This window comes from Emys orbicularis, chromosome 2, assembly GCF_028017835.1.
Source record: "Emys orbicularis isolate rEmyOrb1 chromosome 2, rEmyOrb1.hap1, whole genome shotgun sequence".
NCBI lineage: Eukaryota > Metazoa > Chordata > Testudines > Emydidae > Emys > Emys orbicularis.
In genome coordinates, this window is record NC_088684.1 from 208332345 (window position 1) to 208358395 (window position 26051).

Consider the following 26051-nt stretch of genomic DNA (forward strand, 5'->3'; position numbering starts at 1 on the left):
AAATTGGCAAAAGTTGGAAACAAATAGCTGGTACAAACTGGAGTGTTTAGGTTAGAAGAACTGATATGGGGTCTTTTTTAGCTCCTGATAAAGTCATGGGTTGGCATGACAAAAAGGCTAGAAATGGGCAGAATGTGTTTTGATTGGTTTAATGTTAATGGGATCAGGTTACCACTCCTTTCTGGCCTGGGCAACTTTACCACCATGACTGCCAACCCTACCATCTCCTGGGGTTCTGGGATCCACCACAACATTACTGGGTCTTCACCTGATCCTGAAAGGTGTCCTGACTAGACTGGGCCAAAGAGGGAACCAGTGAAATTGCCACTTTCAACCGTTTCAGCTAAAGCTTGATCACCTGCTGTCAACCCCTCCTTTGTGTATTATTTTCCTTCTCCACCTCATTTCTCCTCTTCCCTCTCTCTCTCTCGGTTTGTCTTCAATCTAATCAGAGTCTGACTTAGCTGGCAAAGACAACTCCATCTTTTGCAACACTGCTGCGAGACTGACCAAAGATGGACCGTTTTAGGGGTTACTTTTAGTTCCAAGACTGGGAAGTTTGTCAAGTCGTGAAGTGGCAGATCATTCCAGGTGCTGAGTCTGTCTCTCTCCAGCAGCAAGGTTCAAAGTGAGTCAGCACCAGAGACACAAGCTGCATTTTCTATCTTTGCTGTTCTTTTCTCTCCCCTTCTGGGTGTGTATTTGTTTTGTCTGAAGTCAAACAGGATCAGGCTTCAAGAGCAGCAACAATAACAGCTCCAGACTATCTCAACTAACTTTTTCTCTTTTCATTCTGCCTTGCAATGTGCATAGCCTGGTGAGTAAGAACACTGTCTTAATGGGGGAGACCCAGGTTCAAGTCCTGCTCTACTGGATTCAGAGCAGAATTTTTATTCCCAAATCCCTCTGAATCAGGCATAGCAGGGACTTGAACATGGGTCTTTCAAATCCCAAGCTACCATAGGCACGGGAACTAGGGGTACAGGGGCTGCCGGCCCCGTGGCTTTGCTCCTGGCCTCAGCTCTTGGGGGAGGGGGGAGAGTAAGAGGATGGACGGGTAAAGAGGCTGGCTTTCAGCAGCCCCACGATTAAAAATGTTCCAGCACCACTGCAAGCCAGTGCCCAAACCACCAGGCTGTAAAGAGTGAGAGAATCTCTTTTGAAGACCTTTTAAATGTAAATGCCATATTTCATTTAGTTGACAAATGTTTTAACTGGCTTTAGTCAATACCATCTAAAAGACTGACAAACAGTGAGTTCGAGTTCTCCCTATAAAAATAATTCGAGGCAGATAAAGTGATACAGGAGCAAGAGGTATTGTTAAAATGAAAGGCTTAACACATTACATTTAATGCTTTAACTATTTTTCCTTTTTTCTGTGTCTTTACGAGAAGAATAAAAATATTTTTAATTGTGACTGTTACGATGGGAGAAAGCCAGTGATAAATTGCAAGAAACCCTGGACCATGTTTAACTCTTTAATGCTGAACACAGTAAATAAGGCTTTCATTAACACCTTAGTCCTTGTTCAGCCAGAGACATCCCCCTTTTCCAAACACAACTGGTGCCTAGAAAGTATAATGCAACTTTCTGAAGGTGTTGCTGTCCACAAAGCACAGGGCCCAAGCGAAAATCTATTCTTTGAGACACTAGAGACTCAAAGTCATCAGATAGAAAAAAAATGCATAAGGTATTACACACTATCTAATGATCATGTTTAAAATTCCACATCAATAGTAAGTAATCAATACATCCACACTTACAGCATCCTAAGAAACGAGAGCGAGAAAAGAGTTTTAACATTCGAGAAAAGGAAATCTACTCCTCCCTACCAACATATGAGTACCTAATAATTCTTAGACTAGAGTAGAGCTAGTGCATGAATTTATTGTGTCAACTAACCCTGGAGCCTTATGGGTTGTTTTGTTGTTGTTGTTGTTGTTTTAACCCCAACTGTTTAATGCAACTGTGGAGACTCTTAACAAGAAGAAACTTCCAGCACTTCATCCTGGCAAAGTCCAAATATAAATCTCAGCTGGTCCTTTGCATTAAACTCCATGTTGTATAATCACCTTTCTAAACTTCACAATGTATGGTCTCCAAACTGTTAAGTGATGACAAAAAGAACATAATGGCCTACACTTACTGTACGGATGTACAAAGCTGGTCTAAAGATCAGGTTTTACCCTTTTGCCCTCTTGATTTTCAGGAGATAAGGTGTAAAATATGACTGGCCCCAAATGCTGGGTGACTTTGCAGTCACTTCCAACATGAAACACAAGTACAGCATATCAATGCTACCACTCCACTCTTCAGCAACAGTAATATAAGCTGTTTAAAGCCATTCAGTTAATCTATTCCACAGCTGTTGGGCTGCTCACGTGGGGTCTGACCCAAAGCCCACTGAAATCAATAGAAAGATCACCATTGACGCCAACTGCTTTGGATCAGGCCCCTACTGCTCACCAGCTGCCATTTTAAATGCGACACCCAGATGCACACATTACATTCTGCCAGGCTGGAGGAGCACAGCTTTTCTGAATGTGGTCAACCAGCATGCCAAGTTTCACTAAGGCCAAGGAAAGTTCCAGTCTTTGCTTGAATTAGAGTTGTATCTCTTTGCTAGCACAGAATCAGAATATTGAGAAAGGTAGGAGGACAGTGAAGAGGTTTTCCTGCTTTAGGTTTAATTTGTTTAGGTTGTAACTAACAAAAATTTGTATGCCTCATGTTGAGTTTTATGGCTGGAAAGCCTGATGTTTTTCTGTTCAGTTGACAGTGAAGGCGAAAGGTCATTTTCTGATTGTATCGCTACATTCATCAAACCTTTGTTTCAGTTCTTAACTAAAATCCAAGATAATTTACTTAATAAATGGAATATTAAGATAGATTCAATGCATTTTTATCAATGCACATTTTTTTCTTTCAAATTTCAGTTGACGTCAGATTGCACTGGAGCGAATTGTGTTTATCAGCCTCATTTGCACTGATATCACTGTATTTCTCTCAGCATTGAACATCATCAGCACCAGCTTCCAGAAAAAACAAACAAATTTCTCATGTATTAGTATTTTTTTTTCCTATTAAGCAGAACCTCACGCATCAATGCATGCTGATGCAGTGCATGCGGCATCTCAGTGCTGCATGCACTGTTCTTTGCCAACACTCCATCTGCAAGGTTACCATAGAATCATGATGACTGAGCTGGAATAAAGGAGATTCAGTGTCATATAGTCTAAGTCCTCTGCATCAATCAGGAAAAAAAAAAAAGACTACACTAAAAAGGGGAAGAGTTTTATATATAACCTCAGTTCAAATGCCTTCATTGTATCGTGTACATGAACTCTGCATAGACAAACTGTTCTCATGATGACTCTTGCGATGACTGTCATTCTTTAACTCCTGGGTTTTAGTTTTATAATCCAAAATAAATAGCCCTTCTCTCTCCTTAGATCACCACCACTTTCATTCTGGACAACACTGATTAGAAATAACTTGAACTTTGGTTCACACACATGTCCAGATGTTTTAGACGTGGTTCGCATTCTTTCATTTCTCTGCTTGCTTTAGTCATTTAGCCACAACTCCCACTCACCCCTCATAATGCTTAATATATTTAAACTGAATATGAAAACAATAGTTAGTGGCAAAATGCTGTAAGGAGTTCAACAATTGCACAGTCCACGGCCATAGTGCAAATCTCCTGGGTAGAGCTGGTCAGGAAATGTATTTTGATTTCTATGAAAAACATAGAAAAAATGAAATTGAAACAATTGTTTTCTTGAAAATTTTCACAGGTTTTTCCATAAAAAAATAAAAGATATATACCGATCCTCTCCCCCGAAAAAAATGTTTTTCCCCTCTGAAATAAAAAAATTGGTTTTCAGTTCAACAAAAGCATTAAAATGTTCAATGGATACAGAATTTTCTTTCAAAAAAAAAAAAAAAAAAAAAAAAAAAGCCACCAAAAAGGCATTTTTCATATTTTAAAAATGGGCAAAAAAGATTCAACCAAATATAGTCCTGGCCTTGAATGACAGTTTGGGTCACCTGTGAAGGTCATTTGGATTATGCAAGTCAGGAGTAGAGAATGTTTAGAAATTGCTGATCTGAAAGTCCCAAGTAAATGGTTGTGCTGGATTTCTTTGCCCACTAAAAAAAAAAAAAAAAAATACATCCACATATTTTATCTAGCAGACACAGCTGTTGAGATGCATCCAACAACTTTCCTCATTCAGGTCTTTGCCACAGGTCAGTGGTTATGATGTACTAGTAACATTCTCACCACCACCACCACTACCACCGCACAAAAGACTGACTGCACAGCCACCTCATCCTTGAGATGCTAAAGGCTGCAGATATTCCTCCCGACCACCACCCTTGTGGTTATATCCACCATACCCATGGCTGGAATGAGGGCGACTGCTCAACCTGGGAAGATTCTCATATGTGCCACTTTGTGTGCAAAAGTTACAGCCACCTCACATTCATATCTGTGGTAGGTTTCTCTGTGTGTGGTTACCTAGAGCGAATACCAATTGAAATTCTGACAGACAGGGAGGGTACATGTAAATTCTGTGGGGGTAAGGACTGATTCTATCTCTACGCTTGTAAAGTGCCTGTCAAAATAAGGCCCAAGGCCTAATTTGGGCTACTGGATGCTAGTGTAATATAAATATTAAATAATACTCACTATACCCCCTTTTCTCATGGCATATGTTCTGAGAGCTCACTTATAAACAATGACTCAAAAGTTGTTTGGAATGGTAGGTAAGTTTTGCACAGGGAGGGCTACTGTAAACCACACACACACACACACACACAGGATTCCCCCAAAACATTAACAATCAAGGACAAAAAATCAAAACAGGCAATAGTGACTCTGTTGGTCAGATGTCTAGAATTTGTTCCTACTCATGACTCAGAAGCATATGAATTAGTGGATAATCTCAAAACACATGCTGAAGAAATAGTAAATAAAGATTAGTTTTCTACAGATCCTTTGTGTTTCTAAAAAATGCCTCGGGGTCAATCTATGAAGGAAAAAAGTAACATTTGTATACTTCTAGTTAGTAGTTAGCAATAAACTATTTCCTTCCTAATAGGTTGCCAACTTTCTAATCACACAAAACCGAACACTCCTGCCCTGAGGCTCTGCCCCCACCCCTTCTTCAAGTCCCCTCCCCCGCTCGCTCTATCCCCCCTTCCTCCGTCGCTCGCTCTCCCCCAATCTCACTCACTTTCACTGGGCTGGGGGTTGGGATGCGGGAGGGGGTGAGGGCTCTGTCTGGAGGTGGGGGCTCTGGGGTGAGCCCAGGGATGAGGGATTTGGGTGCGGGAGAAGGCTCCCAGGCTGGGGCAAGGGGTTGGGGTGCAGGAAGGGGCTCCGTTCTGGGGCTGAGGGGTTTGAAGTGTGGGAGGGGGTGCGGGCTCTGGTTGTGGCCGGAGATCAGGGGTATGGGGTGCAGGAGAGGACTCCGGGCTGGGGCAGGGGTGAGGGCTCCGGCTGGGGGTGAGGGCAGGGGGGTGGGGCCAGAAACAAGGGGCTTGGGTGCAGGAGGGGTCTCAGGGCTGGGGCTGAGAGTTGGAATGCGGGGGGGGTGTTGGGCTGAGGGGTCCCAGCGGTGCTTACCGCGGCTCCCAGGAAGTGGCCACCAGGTCCCTGCAGCCCCTAGGCTAGGGACCGCAAAGACTAGGCAGCCGCTTCTGGGAGCCACACAGAGCTAGGGCAGGCAGGGAGCCTGCCTGAGCCCCAGGCCCCCGCTGTGCTGCGGACAGGACTTTTAACGGCCCGGTCAGCAGTGCTGACTGGAGCCGCCAGGGTCCCTTTTCAATCGGGCATTCAGTCGAAAGCCTGGCAACCCTATTCCTATATCTTTCTTGTAGAAGTCTCAAGGATCACAGTTTTTTTCCAACACTTATCTATATTCAGTGTGTTCATAAAATAATCCCTTCTTTCTTTGTTTTGCTCCCAGATTTCATTACTATACATTAATAAAATCACCTTACAGGGTCCTAAAGTGTTTTGCAAAATACAAATAAGAACTTTACCCACCATGCAGCCACCTCTGAAGATAGAAAACAGCAGCTTTTTAAACAGTGCACAGGACAATATTTTAGAACCAAAAAAAAAAAAAAAAAAAATGAGGTAGAAAAATCGAGGCAGTTCCAGCATGGACCAATGGGCTCTTTTGATAGTGTGATAAATCTGACAGCGTGCTGTCTGGCAACCAAAGCCAACTTTCATACCATGGCTTTTTGTCATTGAGGGAACATAAATCCAGGTATCTGTCTATAATGCTGAGCCATCCCTGCATTGTCCGTTAACATGGGATTGCTGATGTACAACACTCACCTCATTGCCTATCCTTATCATGTGGGCTGGCCCCAAAGGGATGATGTATTTAGCAGAAAAGAAAAGATTTTTTTTAAAGTGGTAAAACTTACACTCCATACAAAAGCAATTTAGTTGTGGAGGAGTAAAGGCTTTTAAATAATTATCTTGATATTCTATTTTCTAGAAGTAGTCCTTAAAGACATAATGTAGAAGAGAACCAGCACTTGCACTGCAGAATTAAGTTGCTTGGCATCTCAAGTATAGCACAAGCATCTTTAGACAGTCCTTCCACCCTAAAACACCTCATCATAAATCCTTGAGAGACAGAAAAGAAATCAAGGATAAAAAGGGAAGAAAGTTTAACCAATTAAATTAAAGACATACCAGCAGATTTTAAACTCATATTTTTAAAAAAATCCTTACCTATTAAAAAGGAAAGAATTGTAATAATCCAATTTCCTCTTTATCACTGATGCTCTTTGTTTCCATTTCATGCTTTGCTCAACTTGTACAGTTAAACAGACCAGTCAGTTTCAGTTCCTGGTTCTCTGGAGAGCAAAAACTGCAGGGGGACAGCTAACTAAATCCAAAAAAACAAACCCAGACCAAGATTTTCCCAAAACTCTGACTGAGCATCTTTTTAGTTTCAAACAAAACAACTTTTTATTTATTATATTTGACTGCACTTCCTGGTTCCAGCTGGTCCTGAAAGGAAGAACACATATACCTCAAGAAAGTTATTTACACGCATGCTGGAAGCAAGAAGTACCAAGAGTGCCTCCAGAAAAGTCTTCTCTCGTGGGATCTCCAACCTAGTTTTGCATTCTCAAAAGATTTAGACCGTTTGGATATACTTTGGATCATTTTTAGAGGTTTATTTAAAAAACCAGAACTGGATATATAGATAAATAGAGGTAAGGGAGACAGATAATACTAATGGCAGATGTGTTTGCAAGCGGTCAAAGTAGTAGTCAACTAGCAGCCTGACCAATACAGTAGGCATCATGGCCGAGGTAAGTTAACTAGTCAGCTTCTGTTCATGTCTTTTTGCATGAAAAATGCATTAGAGAACTGGGTGGGGTTAGTGCTCATGAGAGAGGGACTGATAGTAACAAACACACAGGCAAGTATTATGCCAGGTGTCCAATGCATAGTTCTGCCCAACCAAACCCATTGTCAATCCTTTCCAGATACATACATACACACACACACACACACACACAGGACTCCTGAGGATTGCTACAGTATGTGTTAACACTGGGAGGAAAAAAGTGTGTCCTGATTATGCAATCAGAAAAAAAATTAGATTACAGGAGGCTCTCTCAATATGTTTTCTTGTGAACATATTATCTGTACATTAACTGAAGCGTGTGTCAATTCTTGCTGGGAACAAACTAACCACCGAATGACTTGTGTATATCATATCATTTTTCTACAAAGGGACAGAGACAGGACTGAAGTTAAATAAAAACATTAGAAATAACATAGGACAAATTCAGTGTGTTCCCAAAATAAGAAGAAAAGTAATTCAAGCCAACACAAATATTTAAAATTGGTTATATAAAGTTTAAAAATAAATCCTGGCATGCCTTCAGTTCTTTAAAGAGACAAATAAACAGCAGCCATCTCTCCGTCCTTTGGATAATATTTATTGCTTGTGATGGCTACAGTGTCAAAGCAACTTTTAAGTAGTAGCTCCATTTCACTAGAATACATTCCAGTTCATTTTGGCAGATCTGAGTAAGTGTGCATCATAGATATCTCAGTGTCATTAGCAGCTCTCCAAAGATGAGGCGTCTGAGCCTGATCTGAACCAACTTGAACATTCACCCATCAATCAAACCAAAAATATTTTTCAGATTCAGGAACGTTCCACTAACACTGAGACGTTCTCTCAAACCTTTTGGGGTTCCCCCATCACTGACAGAGATTGGAGTCATTTGCCCAATTTGTGATGCAGGCTCTGCAATCATCTTAATTTGTCAGGTTCTTGAATTTTACCAAGATATGAAATTAATGTTTCCTTCGATGGCACGTAACCAAAAGAATAATTCAGAACACTACCCAGTGACCTCCTCCAGCATGACTTAAAAAGGAGTAGCTTTAGTTTAGTTTTAGTTTATAGCTAAATGAAAGCACCTGTTTTCTCTGGGTAAAAAATAAAATCTTTTAAGACAAATGACATTTAAAATTTTTCAGCTTTACAATTTTTAGTTCTGGTCTCTTGGAGCTTTTGCACATGAAAGAGAGAGTGGAGCTTGAAATGGGAATTCTTAAAGCTTTCTGGTTTTGCATTCAAATCCTAGTACTGTATTTTAGAGCTGGTCAGAATTTTTTTGTCTAAATCTTTTTCAATGAAAAATTACTTTTAAATCTAAATTTTTGAACATGTTGATTGTTTTATGTTTTGCTAAATTAAACTTCATCCAAGTGTTTTGATAGCGTTGAAATGCTCAGTTTCAACATTTTGAAAGGGAGCATTTTGGATTTTTTTCCCAAAAAAATCTTTTCAAAACAGAATTTTATATGAAAAACTTTTTTTTTTTTAAGTTAAAAAGGTAAAAAACTGAATTTCATTTCCTGGGAAATTTCTAAAAAAAAAAAAGGGGGGGGGGGAAGGGGGCGGGAGGTTTATTCCATTCCAAAATAGAAAACAAATTCCCCATAAAACAGAAAATTCTGCTCCCGCCCAGCTGCAGTGTATTTACAAAAAGCAGTTAACGTGAGTTTCCTTGCGCCCCCCTCCCTACTAATAGCTTTAGTACTGCCTAGCACATTAAAACCATCTTAAGGCCTACCCCAAGTGCATTATATGTTCTAAGTGAAGTATCAACATTCCAATGGATACTACAGTGAAAACGATAAATGATAAAGAGTGGAACCTTGGATATATTAATGGCCAAACTTTTTATTTCTTCAAGTGCATGAAGATCAACTTGTGTTTTCATACTATGACAGATCCACAAAGCTGAGCATCTCTGTCACTCTGAGCACTTGCAAAGCAATTCCTGAACAGTGGAAAGTTATAGAATATTCAATTTGATTTTCTTTTTCCCTTTGGTGTCTTGACTTCTACATACCTCCTGGAGACCTGTGGATCTCTTGCATGCAAAGGGGCCAGAAGGTGTAAGGAGCTATAAATTCACATAGCAAATGGCCAGTTTTAATTTACATCTTCATACATCTTTCTGTTAGCTGCTTTTCTTACTACCCTCCTCTCTTCTGGAACCCCAGGTGTGAGTTACACCAACGTAGGCTTCCTTAAATCTATACTAAAATTAGAAGGGATGTGTAACTGAGTGCAGCGAGTATACATTACTCATCAGTAAGTAGGAGCAAGTCTAAGCAAGTGCATTTTTCTAAGTCAGTCTATGGGATTCTAGAATTATGCAATGTACAGGCTGAGGGAAGAAGGTATAAACTTCAATGTAGATTCCCCATGTCTTGTCTTCTTTTCTTCCCCATCTGCAGTAGTGAGCTGGAGCCGGTTCGCGTGAACCGGTTGTTAAATTTAGAAGCCGGTTTAGAACCGGTTGTTAAAGGGCTGGGCAAACTCTGGGCCGCGGGCCATATCCGGCCCGCAGGACCATCCTGTCCGGCCCGCCTGAGCTCCCGGCTGGGGAGGCTCCCCCGGCCCCTCCCCTGCCTTCCCCCCTCTCGCAGAGCCCGGCGCCAGCGCTCTGGACCGCTCCTGGGCAGCTCTGCAGCTCCTGTCGCTTTCAGTGCCATGGTAAGGGGGTGGGGCTGCGAGCTCCCCCGGGCCGCAGGGCATCCATACACGCTGCCCTGAGCAGCATGGTAAGGGGGCTGGGCCGGGGCTGGGAGGAGGGGTAGCGGGGCTCCGGGGGCTATTTAAAGGGCCAGGGCTCCTGCTGCCTCTACTGCCCTGGGCCCTTTAAATAGCCGACCGAGCTCCGGCGCCACTACTCCAGGGCTCCGGGGGCTATTTAAAGGGCTGGGGCAGTAGAAGCAGGGGAGTCCTGGACCCTTTAAATAGCCCCGGAGCCCTGGAGTAGCGGCGGGGCTCCGAGGGCTATTTAAAGGGCCCGGGGCTCCCCTTGCCTCTACGGCCCCGGCCCTTTAAATAGCCGCCGGAGCCTTGGAGTAGCAGCAGCAGCTGGGGGCTCCAGCAGAGGTTTAAAGGGCCCAGGGCGGTAGCAGCGGCCGAGTCCTGGGTTCTTTAAACTGCTGCCGGAGCCCCCGGCTGCCACTGCTACCCTGGCGGGGGAGGGGGAGGGCACTTACCGGTACAGGGTGGGCCGGGGCTGGCTCTGACCCCCCCATCCCTGCCCCTTCTGCCCGAGGCCCCGTCCCTTCTGGGGGCCAGAGCTGGCCCCAACCCAGCCCCATACCGGTAAGTCCCTATTTCTACTTTCACCCCTGCGGTCGGGGCAGTCAGGGGACAGGGAGCGGGACGAGTGGAGTAGGGGGTGGGGCCCTGGGGGGCAGTTAGGGTGGGGGGTCTCGGGCTTGTACTCACCGGGCGGCGCTTAATAACAGGTTCCCTACTGGGTCGATGGCGGCAGTTCGGCGGCGGGTCGTTCACTCGCTCCAGGTCTTCGGCGGCACTGAAGGACCCGCCGCCAAAGTTCCACCAAAAACCCAGAGCGAGTGAGGACCCACCGCTGAAGTGCCGCCGAAGACCCGGTAGGGAACTGGTTGTTAACATTCTGGCAGCTCATCACTGCCCATCTGTATTAGACTGAAAACACTTGTGGGCCTGAAACTTGTGGTATTCGAAGGCCCTGCTCCTGCTATGGTTGCCAACCCTCCAAATTTGTCCTGGAGTCTCCAGGAATTAAAGATCAATCTTTAATTAAAGATTATGTCATATGATGAAACCTCCAGGAATACCAACTGAAATTGGCAACCCTAGCTCCTGCAAATTGTTCCACAGGAGTGGAGCCCTGAACCATAATGGAGCCCCATTGACATGGCCTCTATATGGGCACGGGCATCCAAATCACGTGGATCAACTTGCAGGATCAGGATTTAGAGTACTAACCACCCTCTAAAGAGGATGAGGCTCTGGGAAGGTGCAGGGAGCCGTCCATGTGGAACAGCTTGCAGAAGTGAGGTTTGTTTGCAGAGTGACATTTAAAATTATTTTTAATAAATAGTTACCACACCAATTGTAATTACCCCATCTCTCTCTGGGAATGAAGGAAGGCTGTGTTTTTCTGTACCTGGTCAAACATTACTGAATCGCAAAAGTTTGAATTTGATTTAGTGCTAAGGAAAGGGTGATAGTTCAAGGTGTATGTGGAGGGAGAGAGCATTTTCTATCGCATCAGTTCATCCCTAGCTGAAATACATTACAAATACAATCCTTCAGACACATTACCAGGTTCATACTTACACTATGAACTAAAGCACTGGCTTAGAATTACCTGTTCGCCATCCAAAACAAACCAAATACAGTCCACACATAACTTCCCCAGCAGATTTCAGGAGTCTGCCGACAATTGAAAGGTTATAGTTTTGGAATAAACCCAGTGGCCACATCCTTCACAAACTAATTGTTTTCTTTTTCACATAGACAGGAGTCTTACGCTGGAAGTTGTCTCTAATGTTTCCTGTTAAAGTGCTTTGCTCATTCCTTCCAAAGGATAACAAAATAAAAGGGTGATAATTTTAGGCACTCCCCAGTTTGGACTGGATAAGCAAGCTGTTGGTCCACAATCACCACATTGACTGATATTCCTCCTTGTGTTGTAAACAGGAAAACCACAGAGACAAACAAGCTGCAAGGAGAGAATCTAAACAAGTGGTGGGCAACCTGCGGCCCATGGGCCGCACGTGCCCTGTCAGGTTAATTCTCTGGTGGACCGCGAGACAGTTTGTTGACATTGACCGTCCGCAGGCACAGCCGCCCACGGCTCCCAGTGGCCGTGGTTCGCCGTTTCCCGGCCAATGGGAGTTGCGGCCCGCGCCACTTCCCGCAGCTCCCATTGGCCAGGAATGGTGAATCGCGACCACTGGGAGCTGCGGACGGTCAATGTAAACAAACTGTCTTGTGGCCCGACAACAGATTACCCTGACGGGCAGCATGCGGCCCGCGGGCCACAGATTGCCCACCACTGATCTAAACTGAGACTAAAGGAGAACACATGGTCCCCCTCAACCTTTCGTTACTATATGGTTTTGTAGGAAGAGTTTGGGATTCAGTTGGGATGGGTATAGTACTCCTGAGTGGCAAAATCAAGTGTGAATTATGTACGTCCACCCCCAAACAAGTGCTGATCTACCTTTAAAGCACAATATGCCATCATATGTTTAGTTTACACTACCTGACACAAAAAACTAGTTTAGGAATGGTTTACAGAGTTTCTAAAATCCAGATAGGGTAGTGTAGTGGATAGAGCACTGGACTGGACTCAGGAGACATTGGTTCTACTCCCAGCTCTGCCAGTGGCCTGCTGAGTGACCTTGGGCAACTCACTTCCCCTCTGTGCCTCAGTTTCCCCATCTGTAAAAAGGGGATAATGATACTGAACTTTCTAAACACATTGAGAGCTACTGATTATTTGTATTCTTCAACCCGTAAAGCTGAGTGCCTTAGTTACACCATGAGTCCCAGAAGAGAAAAATCAAAAATAATAAATGCAAAACACTCCTTGACCCTAATCCCCTCTTAAAATAGCCTGTCAACATAAAAATATACATTGTTCAAATCTCTCATCTCCAGTCCTTCCATTGCTAGGAGGAAATCTTGTATGGCCCATTGAGAAATGTTATATATCCTACTGGGATAAAGGTCACATTTCTAGCCCTGCAGGATCATGAGAGAAGAGATAAAGTCTGAAAAACTGCCATAGGCCCACAACTGACTCAACCCGTCCTGTAAATCCCAAACCATAGCATATGAGCACCTGTGCAAATAAGTCTGGGCAAGATTCATATTCATGGATTCACAGATTCGGAGGCCAGAAGTGAACATTATCTAGTCTGACCACTTGTCCAAAACAGGTCATAGAGCTTCCCAAAAATAATTCCTAGAGCAGATCTGTGAGGGGGGAAAACTCCACTTGATCTTAAAATTACCAGTGATGGAGAATCCACCACCACCCTTGGTAAATTGTTCCAATGGTTAATCACCTTCACTGTTTAAAATTTATAGCCTATTTCCAATCTGAATTTATTTAGCTTCAATTTCCAGTAATTGGATCGTGTCATACCTTTCTCTGCTACCTTGTAGAGCACAATATCAAATATTTGTTCCCCATGTAGGTACTTACAGACTGTAATCAAGTCATCCCTTAACGCTCTCGGTTAAGCTAAATAAATTGAACTCCTTGAGTCTATCACTACAGAGCATGTTTTCTAATCATTCTTGTGGCTCTTTTCTGGACCCTCTCCAATTTATCAATGATTTGGTGGCTCATAGCAGATGTGCATGATGGATGGATGAGTAGACAGGTAATATGGTAGTAGACACTGAACTGACCAGGCATGTGCATGTCTTTTCTATTTATCACACGGATACATAGTCTCTTACATGTGCTATACAGGTTTTCTATTTAAAACAACCATTTATAACTTGGTTAAAATATACACAAACACGTGCATGTAGAAAGCCTCTTTGGAAAAATTGCATTTCCCTACAACTGTAGAGCAAATCTCTAGAGGAACCAGATAATTAGTCAAAAGGGGGCCAGGAGTAAATCAAAGGGCTTAAGGTACAAATCTGGCGCAACAGATTCCATTTATGGTTTACTAGGGATTATAGTTGATGAAATTGGCAGGAAAAATGAAGAAGCAACCTCAGCAGCCAAAGCATTGGGCACTCTGCTGGGTGGGCCTTCTTCAAGCCAACATTTGTTTTCTTTTGAGACAAATGGGCTTCGACTACAGACGGGAAGGAATAAACCCAGGGTTGCTCTGGCAGGATCCCTCCTAGCAGTCCCTCTGGAGCAATAGTATTTCTTCCTGCACTATAAATAACCCACATTGCCTTGTGCATATATGTCACCAGTGGTGAAGCCTGCCTGCAGGTTAATACGTAACGTTAATTATTTTGATACCAAGAGCCATCGTTTGAAAGGAACATCCAGTGCTTTTAGCAGAATTTATGAGACCCATATTGTACATTCATTTCATGGAACATATAGTATATATCCTGATGACCTCAGGGAGGTTAAGCAATATTAAAAAAATATATTTACGAATACATTCAAGCAAAAAAAAAAAAAAAAAAAATCATGTGCTGCATAATTCCTATGTGGATTTGCAGTATTCCATTCCCCTCCCCTCCCCTCCCCCCCCACACAAACACACCATTAAATGTATGTGGTTAAATGCTAACCTGCTCATGTCAATTTGGTTTTATTGATGAGTAGAGAAGTTTGGAAATTAAAAAGCATTCTATTTTCATGGTGGGTTCTAAGGCCTCCTTTAACCTAAAGGTAAAATTTTACTACACAGTTGTGCCATGATGCAATCACCAGGAGTCCCCTTCCCCACCACAGAGATACGCAGAGTTTGAACTTCTACAGCCAAGTCATAAATCAGTACGAGGGAAAACGTGATAATTTCCTCGAGAGTTAGAAAGATTGGCAGAGATGGGAACCTATAAACGTTCTCTCCCTTAAACTGAGAGAGCGCACAGGCATGGATGAATGTTCAACTTAAATAAGCATGAAAGACTCAGCCCTGTGGAGGTTTCTAGAGTCTCTCATTGTCTTTAATGGCAGCAGGAGGTGGGGGAAGGAAGAGGACACTAGAATTTAGGTAGCACCTAGTTCCCAAGCCAGACTTGGGTCAGGCTCCAGAGACAAAGTAAAAAGGCTCCCCATTGACTTAATGGGCTTTGGATCAGATCTTTGGCAAATAGCAAAACCTCTTCAAAAGCAAAGGAAACCCAAAAACAAATAAACAACGGTTAATAGTGTTTGGATCTCTGGCAAACCACACATTTAGCTCAAACGTCTTCCTCCCCGGCAACACATTCCTAACCTTCCCTTTTTAAACGCAGCTAAATCCCTGTTTAAGAGAAACATTGAAGAGGAACCCTGTACTGCGCTGCAGTTCATAATGGAGCACAGCACAGCACAACTAAGCACCGTGCGCCTCTCAGACTGTCAGAGGAGCTTCCCACAATGCACAGTCATGCCTGGCCAGTGCGTATCCAAGGGGACAAGGCTGAACTCTTCACATCAGAGTGAGGCAATGGAAAATGTTAGGTACAATAGTCTCCTAGCATGTTTCACACACTGTTCTGGCCAGCAGCGATACACAAGATTGTCCAAAGCAGTACATTTATACAAATAAAGCTTTGCTTTATAAATCGGCCCACCCACCCACCAGCCTCAGAGACAGAACATGTGATGCGACTGAGCCTGGCTCATTCTGACACTCACTAGTTGGCTCAGCAAGGACAATGAAAGAAACAAACCCAAAAATATAAGCCCCGCCATGGGCCTGTAGCTCTGATTCTCACTGCAGTCGTCACTCTTAGCAAAGCTGCACAGAGCCTTTGGTCTTACATACAGTACTTGTAAACTTCCTGCTGACCAGTGCACTAGGTCATTGCTCTCTGTCTACCCCGTGGTCCAAATCCACTGACATTCTTGGCATCTGTGACTGATTTTCATAGCTGCTGCAGCTCTGAAATCAGCCTCTGCACTAATGCACAAAAGCACACCAAAACCATCCAGAGCCACTCACTCCAATCAGGCTATGAGGGTGGGAGAACAGTCAAAGCCAATGGGAGATTGATTCTATGGGTACGTCTATACTACCCGCTGGATCGGCGGGTAGTGTTCGATGTATCGGGGATCGATTTATCACGTCTCGTCTGGACGTGATAAATCGATCCACGAATCGACGCCCGTACTCCACCTCAGCAGGAAGAGTAAACGGAGTTGACAGGGGAGCTGCGGCAGTCGACTCACCGCCGTGAGGTCAGCCAGGTAAGTCGAACTAAGATACTTCGACTTCAGCTACGCGAATAGCGTAGCTGAAGTTGCGTATCTTAGTTCGAACCCCCCCGCTAGTGTAGCCCAGGCCTAAGAGAAGTAGGGGGGGAGGGATTCAATGGAGCAGTTAACCCTTCTAAGGCTGGAGTGGTCAGCTGCATGACTCACGTTTCATCAGCCAAAGTGTTAGGTTCTCAGAACTGGTTCCCAGACCACTGTGGACAAGCAGGCTCAATCCTGAGCAATCCAGCTACAGCTATTTAACAAGGCCAGACAACAGCAACCTAGTATAAAGGAAGTCAGCTTTTGCTGCTTTTTTGTTGGTGGTGAAGAACCATGAAAAATGTGATCCTTGAAACAGAGTGTTGGTGATTCTTCATTTCCAAAAAAATTTTGTAGACAAATGCATAACAAGTCCAGGCACAAAGGATTTCTTTTCTTCCCCCAAAGTGATAAACTTTTGTAAAGGTTTGGAGAGGCGTATAATGGAAATGCTTATACATCCTTAAACACAAGCAAACATAAGCACAAATGCAATACTTCAATAATACTGTGAGGTATCAAGAAGAGGAGAACATCTACAATAATGGGGAACAGGATTAGGCAATGAATTTCTGTCAGTGACCAGAAAGCCCATAAACTCATGGGAATCAGAATTTCAAATCAGTTGTGAAGGTCATTCATTCTTTCAAAGGAGAAAACAATGAAAGGCAGCCAACTGCTGGATTTTAGAAGTGATATGAGCAGCAGTGGTTTCTGCCAAACTCTATTTTATTGTTACCTCGTCCTCTCAACCCACCTGCAATCTATTTTGTCTACCTGTTGTGTCCTGTCTGACACAAAGATTGTGAGTTCTCTGAGACCAGGACTGTCTTTTATTACTAGACTGAACAGACACAAACACCGTGGGGCCATGGCCCATGACTGGGATTCCTAGAAACTATTGTAATATTACTAACCATAGCCAACACCTGTTTCCACTAGAATATCTTTAATAAATATAAAAGGGAGGAGTTGTCTCAAGGATGAGCAAGCCTGTTTATGTATTATCAATGCCTATAACATCTTTGCAACATCATCCATGAAGGTGAGGCTGTTAAGGCCCTGGCTTTGAACAGCGACAGCAGTGATTGATAGCAATAGCTAGCTCAGTTGACCAGCCTTTAGCTGGATACAAACCCACACGGGTCACCTATAACAAACACAGGGATCATATGAGGGGTTATCATCATCATCATCATCATGGTCTTGTGAAAATAAGATGAAGAAAAGATCTGACCTAACAAATGTGCAGCACTATACTGTTTGCTCTCAGTTTCAAATTCAGGTTGGTGGATTTTCCTGTCCCATCCTCTCACATTTTTCTAAATGAGGGAAATTCAGAAAAGGAGGAAGTAACAGCAGCCACAACCTGGAAACAAAATCCTATAAGGGGTTCAATGGTGTAAAACTGCCCTGGTCAGAATGCACGTTAAACACATTATGGGTCCATCTGTGGGATTTGCCGAGTACCTTCAACTCACATGGTCTCTAAGTAGAGGTGAGGACAAGTAGAACATTATAGTATACAGCCCAATCAAGATTAAGATTAGAGAAATATAGAAGAAAATATCTAACTTTTTTTCTTTTCAATTTTTGGAGCCTCTCTCTTTACTCTTGCTTCTCTCTTTCCTGTCACGTTCCTATTTCTCTAATTTTTGTGTTTGCTGCGCATACTACTGAAAATGATGCACATATATTAGAAAATAAACAAACTGGCTTAAAAATTCTTTTGGCTTCCTCTAATCCAGTAACACTGATGGAGGCTCGCAGGGTAAAAGTAGATGTATTTTGTTACTGATTCTGACAAGCTCGCAGAAGGAAGACAGTGGTGGCCTTTAAAATAATTAAACAACCTAGAAAAACATTTTGTGAAGGGATTTGAAGCACTGACCTGTAGTTTGATTACAAGAATTGTAAAGTGGTGTCTTAATAGCTTGATGCCAGCTGGCGTTAGTTAGAACTTAAAAAAAAATTCTAGTGGGAGCCTGCAGATGCTGAGCTGAGATAGTGGAGAATGAAGCAATAATTGATCTTTTCTGACTCTCTCAAAATGATCAGCTTTGTACAATCTTTGATAATTTCCTGCATAATTTCTATGAGCCAGGGGCCTGATTCCACAAGGGGCTAATTGCCCTCAGCTCCCACTGAAGTCAATGGATATTGAGTATACTCAACATTTTCAGAAGGTGCTAAGCAGTTTTCAGAACCGTACCCCAGAACCCCATAGCAAGGTATGCTGGGAAAGGTTCCCACAGGTGGACAATCCTACACTTGTGAGAGTCAACAATGACCAGACTATCATAAAGAAAGTTACTTCTATTGAAGGAGCCGAATTCCCACCTTTCTGAGGACCAGGGATTTGGCCAAAAAAATCACAAGGTTTTGAAAACCGGAGCAAGGTATTTGAAATAGATATGGCATTCTGTTTTCCTCTGATGCTATGTCTTCAAATAAGAACTGAGATGCTTTTTGGACATCAGCTGGTATGCCAACACTATATAAGATATGGTACAAGAAGTGACATCACTAGATATTCCATGAAGCAACCAATTACAAATTGTGACAAGTTTTGCAATCTCTGCATAGCCACAGTGGTGACAAAGATGACAATATGCATCGCCAGGAAGTTTGCTCCTTGGCAACAACTAAGAGACAGTGCATCCTCAGAATAAGGAAATGGAAAATTAATGGCCCCACAATTAGTACAAGAAGTTCTGTTGTTGACACAAGACCTGCAATTACTGTAATAATAATTTAAAGCAGAATCTCCATAATGTACTGAGAGTCCCACTGCAAAAAATCTCTGCATTTGCAAGTAGGAGACTATAAAATTATAGTCATTTGCATTCTAAAATAGATTAGTTAATTTACTGTGAAAAGATGTAGTTGAGTTATTATTTATGACAATGCTTCATTATATGCTAGTAAACACAATTCAGTGTATTTTGTAGTTTTACAAGTATGAGACCTTATCACAAAATCTGGTATTAAATCTTCGCTGAGAAGCGAGATGTGGCTGGTGGGTTTTTATTGTGGGATCTGTGGATTAGTGACATGAAACCCAATGATAGTCTACTATAGGTCAAGTATCAGAGGGGTAGCCGTGTTAGTCTGGATCGGTAAAACGCAACAAAGAGTCCTGTGGCACCGTATAGACTAACAAATGTATTGGAACATAAGTTTTCGTGGGTGAATACCCACTTTGTCAGACGCATGTAATGGAAATTTCCAGAGGCAGGTATAAATATGGAGGCAAAAATCAGTCTAGAGATAACGAGGTTAGTTCAATCAGGGAGGATGAGGCCCTCTTCTAGCAGTTGAAGTGTGAACACCGCCAGACGTGTACCCAGAAGCCTCCTGTTGCAAGACAAGCCCAAGAAAGAAACCAACAGAACTCCACTGGCCATCACCTACAGTCCTCAGCTTAAACCTCTCCAACGCATCATCAGTGATCTACAACCCATCCTGGAAAATGATCCCTCGCTTTCACAGACCTTGGGAGGCAGGCCAGTCCTCGCCCACAGACAACCCGCCAACCTTAAGCATATTCTCACCAGCAACCACACACCGCACCATAGTAACTCTAACTCGGGAACCAATCCATGCAACAAACCTCGATGCCAACTCTGCCCACATGTCTACACCAGCGACACCATCACAGGACCTAACCAGATCAGCTACAATATCACCCGTTCATTCACCTGCACGTCCACCAATGTTATATACGCCATCATGTGCCAGCAATGCCCCTCTGCTATGTACATCGGCCAAACTGAACAGTCCCTACGTAAAAGGATAAATGGACACAAGTCAGATATTAGGAATGGCAATATACAAAAACCCGTAGGAGAACACTTCAACCTCCCTGGACACACAATAGCAGATTTACAGGTAGCCATCCTACAGCAAAAAAACTTCAGGACCAGACTTCAAAGAGAAACTTCTGAGCTTCAGTTCATTTGCAAATTTGACACCATCAGCTCAGGATTAAACAAAGACTGTGAATGGCTAGCCAACTACAAAAGCAGTTTCTCCTCCCTTGGTGAGAGAACACCTCAACTGCTAGAAGAGGGCCTCATCCTCCCTGATTGAACTAACCTCGTTATCTCTAGACTGATTCTTGCCTGCATATTTATACCTGCCTCTGGAAATTTCTATTACATGCGTCTGACGAAGTGGGTATTCACCCATGAAAGCTTATGCTCCAATACATTTGTTAGTCTATAAGGTGCCACAGGACTCTGTTGTTTTTTTACTATAGGTCAGTTTATTTCTAGTGTTACCCATGCTGTTATGTTCAGTGTCACATGAGGAATTGTCCAGCAGTAGAGCACCTCTCAATGAAGAGCACGGCATCAATGCTAAACACTAACCTGAGAAGTTCAAGAGTGTCACTGGTTGTCACAATCAGAGCTCAACTGTACCTGCGGTCTCCCAATTCTCTACTGAGCAAAAGAATTTTAAAACTCCAAGAGCTGCTTAACTAAAAAGAACTTTAGGTTTTGCGGCAGATGATCGTTTACGTATCATGGCGAACAGCGTATCACCTGGGGTCCCTCTGATTCCAAATACCGCAGGGTCACCTAACCAGAAACGGCAGCAGTCTCTCTCCCCACCTAACTTTAGAACCACACTCACATCAGTCCATGGCTCTGCAACAGTTTCATTCTGCTTTCCACCATGGACTGAAAACAGAATTCTTTCAGGAGTTTCATGAGATTTCAAACATAATTATGTAGCCACGAGAGATTCAATGAGTTTGAATAATATTCATCTGAGATTACAAACTTCTAAAGCCTTGTCCGGACCAAACACAAACTCCAAACCTTTTGAGAGTCACTCACCATCCGTAACTCGGTTACTTAAAAAGCCAGAGAATTTTATACAGGCTCAGAGTCAATAATAGAAATAAGAGGGATAGCTCATGCTCAGATTAATGGAGGAGTCATCCGACTAGTGAATGCTCTCTCTCAGCAACAGTGTAATGAAGTGTAAATTGTAATGAATGCATCTAAGGGCCAGGGGGCCTGGGGCCAGCCAGCTCTGTTTGGAGACAAAGCCTCTTCAGAACAGGTGTTTGGGCCTGAGGGAAGAGATTATCACAGCCAGCTGGGAAGGGGTCAAGTGATTCCTGTAAAGGGATGAAAGCTCAGCTGAAGAGTGCAGCTGTAGGAAGCAGGGTGAATCCTGTGGCAGGCACTGGAGCAGGGAGAAGAGAGAGAGACAAGGGGAAAGGCCTCTGGACCCGTGCTGCCTGCTTTGGCCAGGGGAATAGCTTTGTTTTGGTGTTATTTTGTGAGTTTTGTGTCTGAAGAATAAACTGGGCCCTGAAGGAAGGGCCTGAACAGATGCTGAGTGTGGCACTAGTGCTTCCTGGGGATCCAGGCCAGCAGCCCTACAGTATGTTTTAGTGGAGTGGCTGTCTCCAAAAGCCATGGCTTATCCACTATACAATGAAACAGAGAAATCCCAGCTAGACAAATTAGAAATATACTGTCATTTGAACAACGTAACCCGCAGTTCTTCTGGCTGCCAGTGGGTTCAGGTAGCTTGTTTACCCACCAGGATTGGGTGACCCATCTCAGGTGTTAATACATCAATTCATTTGGTCTTCCTAAGCACTTATCTCTACATCGTGACCACACATACTCCACACAAACTGCAGTTGCAAAAAGAAACGCTGCTACATTAAGACTTCTGTTACAGAAGATTGAAATGAATGGTAATAAAGTGAATGGGTTAGGGACAGTCTCAAACACCACAGTGCGAAAAGTGGGTAATTTCATAGAGCACCCGGTACAAAGGGGAGGGAAAGGAAAACTAAAAGCAAAGAATATTTGATAAATCATTCCAGTGCAAACCTTAAAACCCAGATCTCATCACCAGCTATCTCACAAAACTATGTAATCAAAGAACTTTAATTTTTACTAGCTTTCTACTCAAGGACTGAGAACAATAAAGGATCATGACCTCCATTTCCACTCCTCCAAAGTCTGCAAGACTCTTTGATGTTTCCAATGTCATTCTCTATGGATCATATCACCTCCTCCCATGAGGGCACAGACTACCACGGATCATCATTCCTTACTACTTTGCATCCTTCCTTATGCAAACTAATGACCTTTCCTGCAGTTTCCCCAACTGGAAAAAAAACCTTGGCCTTGCTTCTATACTATAAACAACTAAATTCTATTTGTTAAACAGCTGTTTCACTTTACTAATAAACAGCTGCTGGTAAATGTAAATGTGTTTATATATTTCCTTTACATAAGCAATTACAATTCCCAAGTGTTTTGCAGGCAAATAGTTTCTCTTTGAAAACATTTTGTACCCCAAGCCTTAGCTAACAATAATTATAACAAATACAATAGCTTTCCAGACATGTGTTTCCCCCTAGTGAATTCTATCCATCACCCAAAAACCACAATAGGGCTAGTATGAAATTAAGTATTTCTTAATGCAAGACCTAAGGAATAAAGGAGCATATTCCCTGAACTGTTTTAATCACAAGAATTCCGTAATATTATATACTAAAGCCTGATCATACATGCTGCTTTGAGCAAGGCCAGAATTATTAAACATGCATTGAGATATTCCAGTTAATGGTAAACTAATTTGCTTACATTTTCTGTAATGAGCTTTTCCCACAGCAGAAACCGGGAGCTGCACCATAAGCAGAAAACCTTGGAAGACGTAGTCTACATCCAGGGACACAAGCAACTTAATAGCATATGGTTGCTTTCTTGGTGGTCACTATGTTTGTTTTCAATTATGTCAGCAACCTTGCACAAAAATGCTAATAACGTCAAGGATTAATTTCATCTCCCAGGCTCAGGGTCTTTAGGTACAAAGCAGCTTCCTGAAAGAGTTCCTTCTTATGAGAATTATTGGCTACACTGGCTTGTCAGTGGAAATGTAAAGATAACATGGAGTTTAAAAACAGGGACTGTCTCAGTATCTGCCATGTGAAGCAAAGTGAATTTAGGTCAGTTTAATTTATGGAGAAGTGTCCTTGAAACAAGAGGCCAGTTGCATCACCAGGCCAGTCATATCATCTCAGCATACTGCTCCACAGATTTGCATCATGATGCTTTACACATTAAAACACAAAAGTCATGTATACAATTTAAAAAAATAATTCCTTACTACATGGATTATTTTTAACCATCTCTAGACTTCTATAAACAGAATTATAATTCTCTATTGCTTTTTTATTTACTTCTCAACTAGGAGGACACCTAGGGGACATTTCTTCAGTAACAGCTGTAGACCAAAGATCATTAGCATTTCCTACCAACTCATTGGTCGCGTACTCTGTCAAAGGAACAATATCATCCCTCCAAAAACATGGCTGGAGACACACATCCCCAATCTTGAATAAAGGAGGTAACAATCAATCCATGACATGGATAAAAATTCCAATCTCAACCCAAAATGAAGTCAAGAGTGTGCCCCAGAACTGAAAGTTGAGCCAGCAGCCACCTGGGAGACTCCCATAGTCATCATGGCAATGTAAGCAAATGATTTGGAAAGTGCCCACTGCTTAGACACGAAAACATACATATGAAATAAAGCTATCCAACTACTGCTGTTCCGCCATAGTAACTTAGCATCCATATTTGGGGGAAATATAACAGCCAAAACAAAAACACAATCCATCCAATTAATATTTCTTGCATTGTGTGCTGAAGGCCATCAAATCCATATCTGCCTCCTAGGGCAGATCCCTGGGGGGGAGAGGCGGGGGCGAGTTCAAAACCTTCCACTGAGAAGGCCCTTCCATTGATCCAGGAAAGCTCAACCACAGGAACTGAAAAGCAAAAGCATCCCAAACCAAGTCAAACATAACTGCTTTGACGGCTTATAGAATAAATACTTAAAGCAACAGATGGAACTGCAAAAAGGTGAATGCCAGAGAAGAGATGGAATGTACTGACCTTCACGTAGGCTAGGTAGTGATCACACTTTTCCCTCATGTACGACAGCTGTAACTGCTCCACAACCTGTCCCATTGTTTCTCCAGAAGACACAAAGTAAACCCTGGGCTGTTGGCCTTTTTCTTTCTTTGCCACATCTGCAGTCAAGATATAATTCAAACCTGCCAAAAAAAGAAAACAAGAAGATTCCATGACTGTTAGCCCAAGGTGGTTCTTTTCTAGCAGCCTTTCAGTTTGTCTTGTTATATCTTCTGGCAGGTTTACTTAGGCTAGGTCTACACTGCAGCGGGGGTCCGACCTAAGATACGCAACTTCAGCTACGTGAATACCGTAGCTGAAGTTGCGTATTTTAGGTCGGCTTACCTAGCGGTGAGGACGCGGGAAAGTCGACCGCTGCCGCGCTGCCGCCGCCTCCGCTGCCGCCTCCTGCCGAGGTGGATTTCCGGAGTCGACGGCAGAGCGATCAGGGATCGATTTTACCGCGTCTTCACTAGACGCGGTAAGTCGATCCCCGAAAAACCGATTGCTACCCGCCGGATCGGCGGGTAGTGAAGACAAAGCCTTAGAGGATGTTCAGCACCTTGGATGAGGAGGCCCTTTACCAGGAATGTGAGAAAGCACTAGTAAAAAATAATTCAAAAAATTCTAGAGATATTTTACTCACCCTGTTGAAAGAAAAACATGCTTTGTTTTCCCTCCACATCACCATAAACTAAGAACCAGATGTCAACAAGAACTTGTCATTTCCTGGTTGAATTATAATCTCATTAGCATTTAGAATTTAACTAGAGGACGTTGTTTGTATTTCATTTCCCTTTATGAATATTATTCCCCTGAAAACTACAGAACATGCGCTCATAGACCAATAAACTATCACCAGGGGGTCTTCTTTCATTCTTTTCTATCTGGTGCGTAGTTTAGTAAAGTTTGCTGTTTTGTATTTTGATACTATTGTGCCCTTGACAAGGCTTCTTATCTGTTTACTCAACAATTTGTTTACTGGTTGAATAATCCAGATGGATTCTACCTGCCGTACAAGTGAATGCAACAATGTCTGTGGTCCTGAACCAGCAATGAAATCAGCTTTTTTCTTTTAGTGGATGCCTGTACCACTAAAGTCAGTGGGACTCTACACAAAGCACAGAGGCCCGTACGTTAGTGGATCCTATTGCAGGATGTGGTCCTTAGTGATTTCAGCTGAATGTTAATACAATAAAGGGAACATCAGTAGATGACCAGCAACACAGGGCTTAATTAGTCTGCATGTGATGTACGTCACAGTTAGCTCATGTCTGTTTCTGTGCATTATTACATAATTAGGCCAAACACTGATTATCTGAGCAGAATTTTAATGATTTCCTTAAAAGTGTATACATCTGTTTTGTTTTTTAAATCAATTTTGATTTAAACCAGCTAACTGTTACTGCTACCTCTAAACGACAATCTTTTTAGAAGACTTTAAAATTGTTACAAGTTTTCAATCCAAGAAGAAATTAGGGTATGTGAATTTTTTTTTTAAATAGGAGAACATTCTGGGCTCTTTAAAACACAATTGTTGTCATTGGCCTCACTTAGGCCTTGTCTATACACAGTAGTTGGATCGGTTTAACTTAAATCGTTTTTCAAACTGATGCAAAAGGCTCTGTGGGCATTCTTATTTCAATTTAAATCAGACTGATTTCAGTTTGGCTTAAATTAATTCCTAAACGATTGAAACTAAACCAAAATAAGCCTGATCTACACCAAAATAAGAGTGTGTCCCTCCAACCCTCTGTATCACTTTAAAAAAACAGTTCGCGTAAAAGGATCTGATCCTGC

At 42.7% G+C, this 26051-nt stretch overlaps 1 protein-coding gene across 2 annotated transcripts in view; it reads right to left on the reverse strand.

Moving 5' to 3' along the window:
* Nucleotides 1-26051, reverse strand: part of ITGA9 (integrin subunit alpha 9) — a 305024-nt gene that overhangs the window by 197427 nt on the left and 81546 nt on the right. For both annotated transcript variants that reach the window (XM_065399121.1, XM_065399120.1), the window contains one exon: nt 24234-24394. In XM_065399121.1, coding sequence (XP_065255193.1) covers nt 24234-24394 — 161 coding nt within the window. The remainder of the gene's footprint in view (nt 1-24233; nt 24395-26051) is intronic.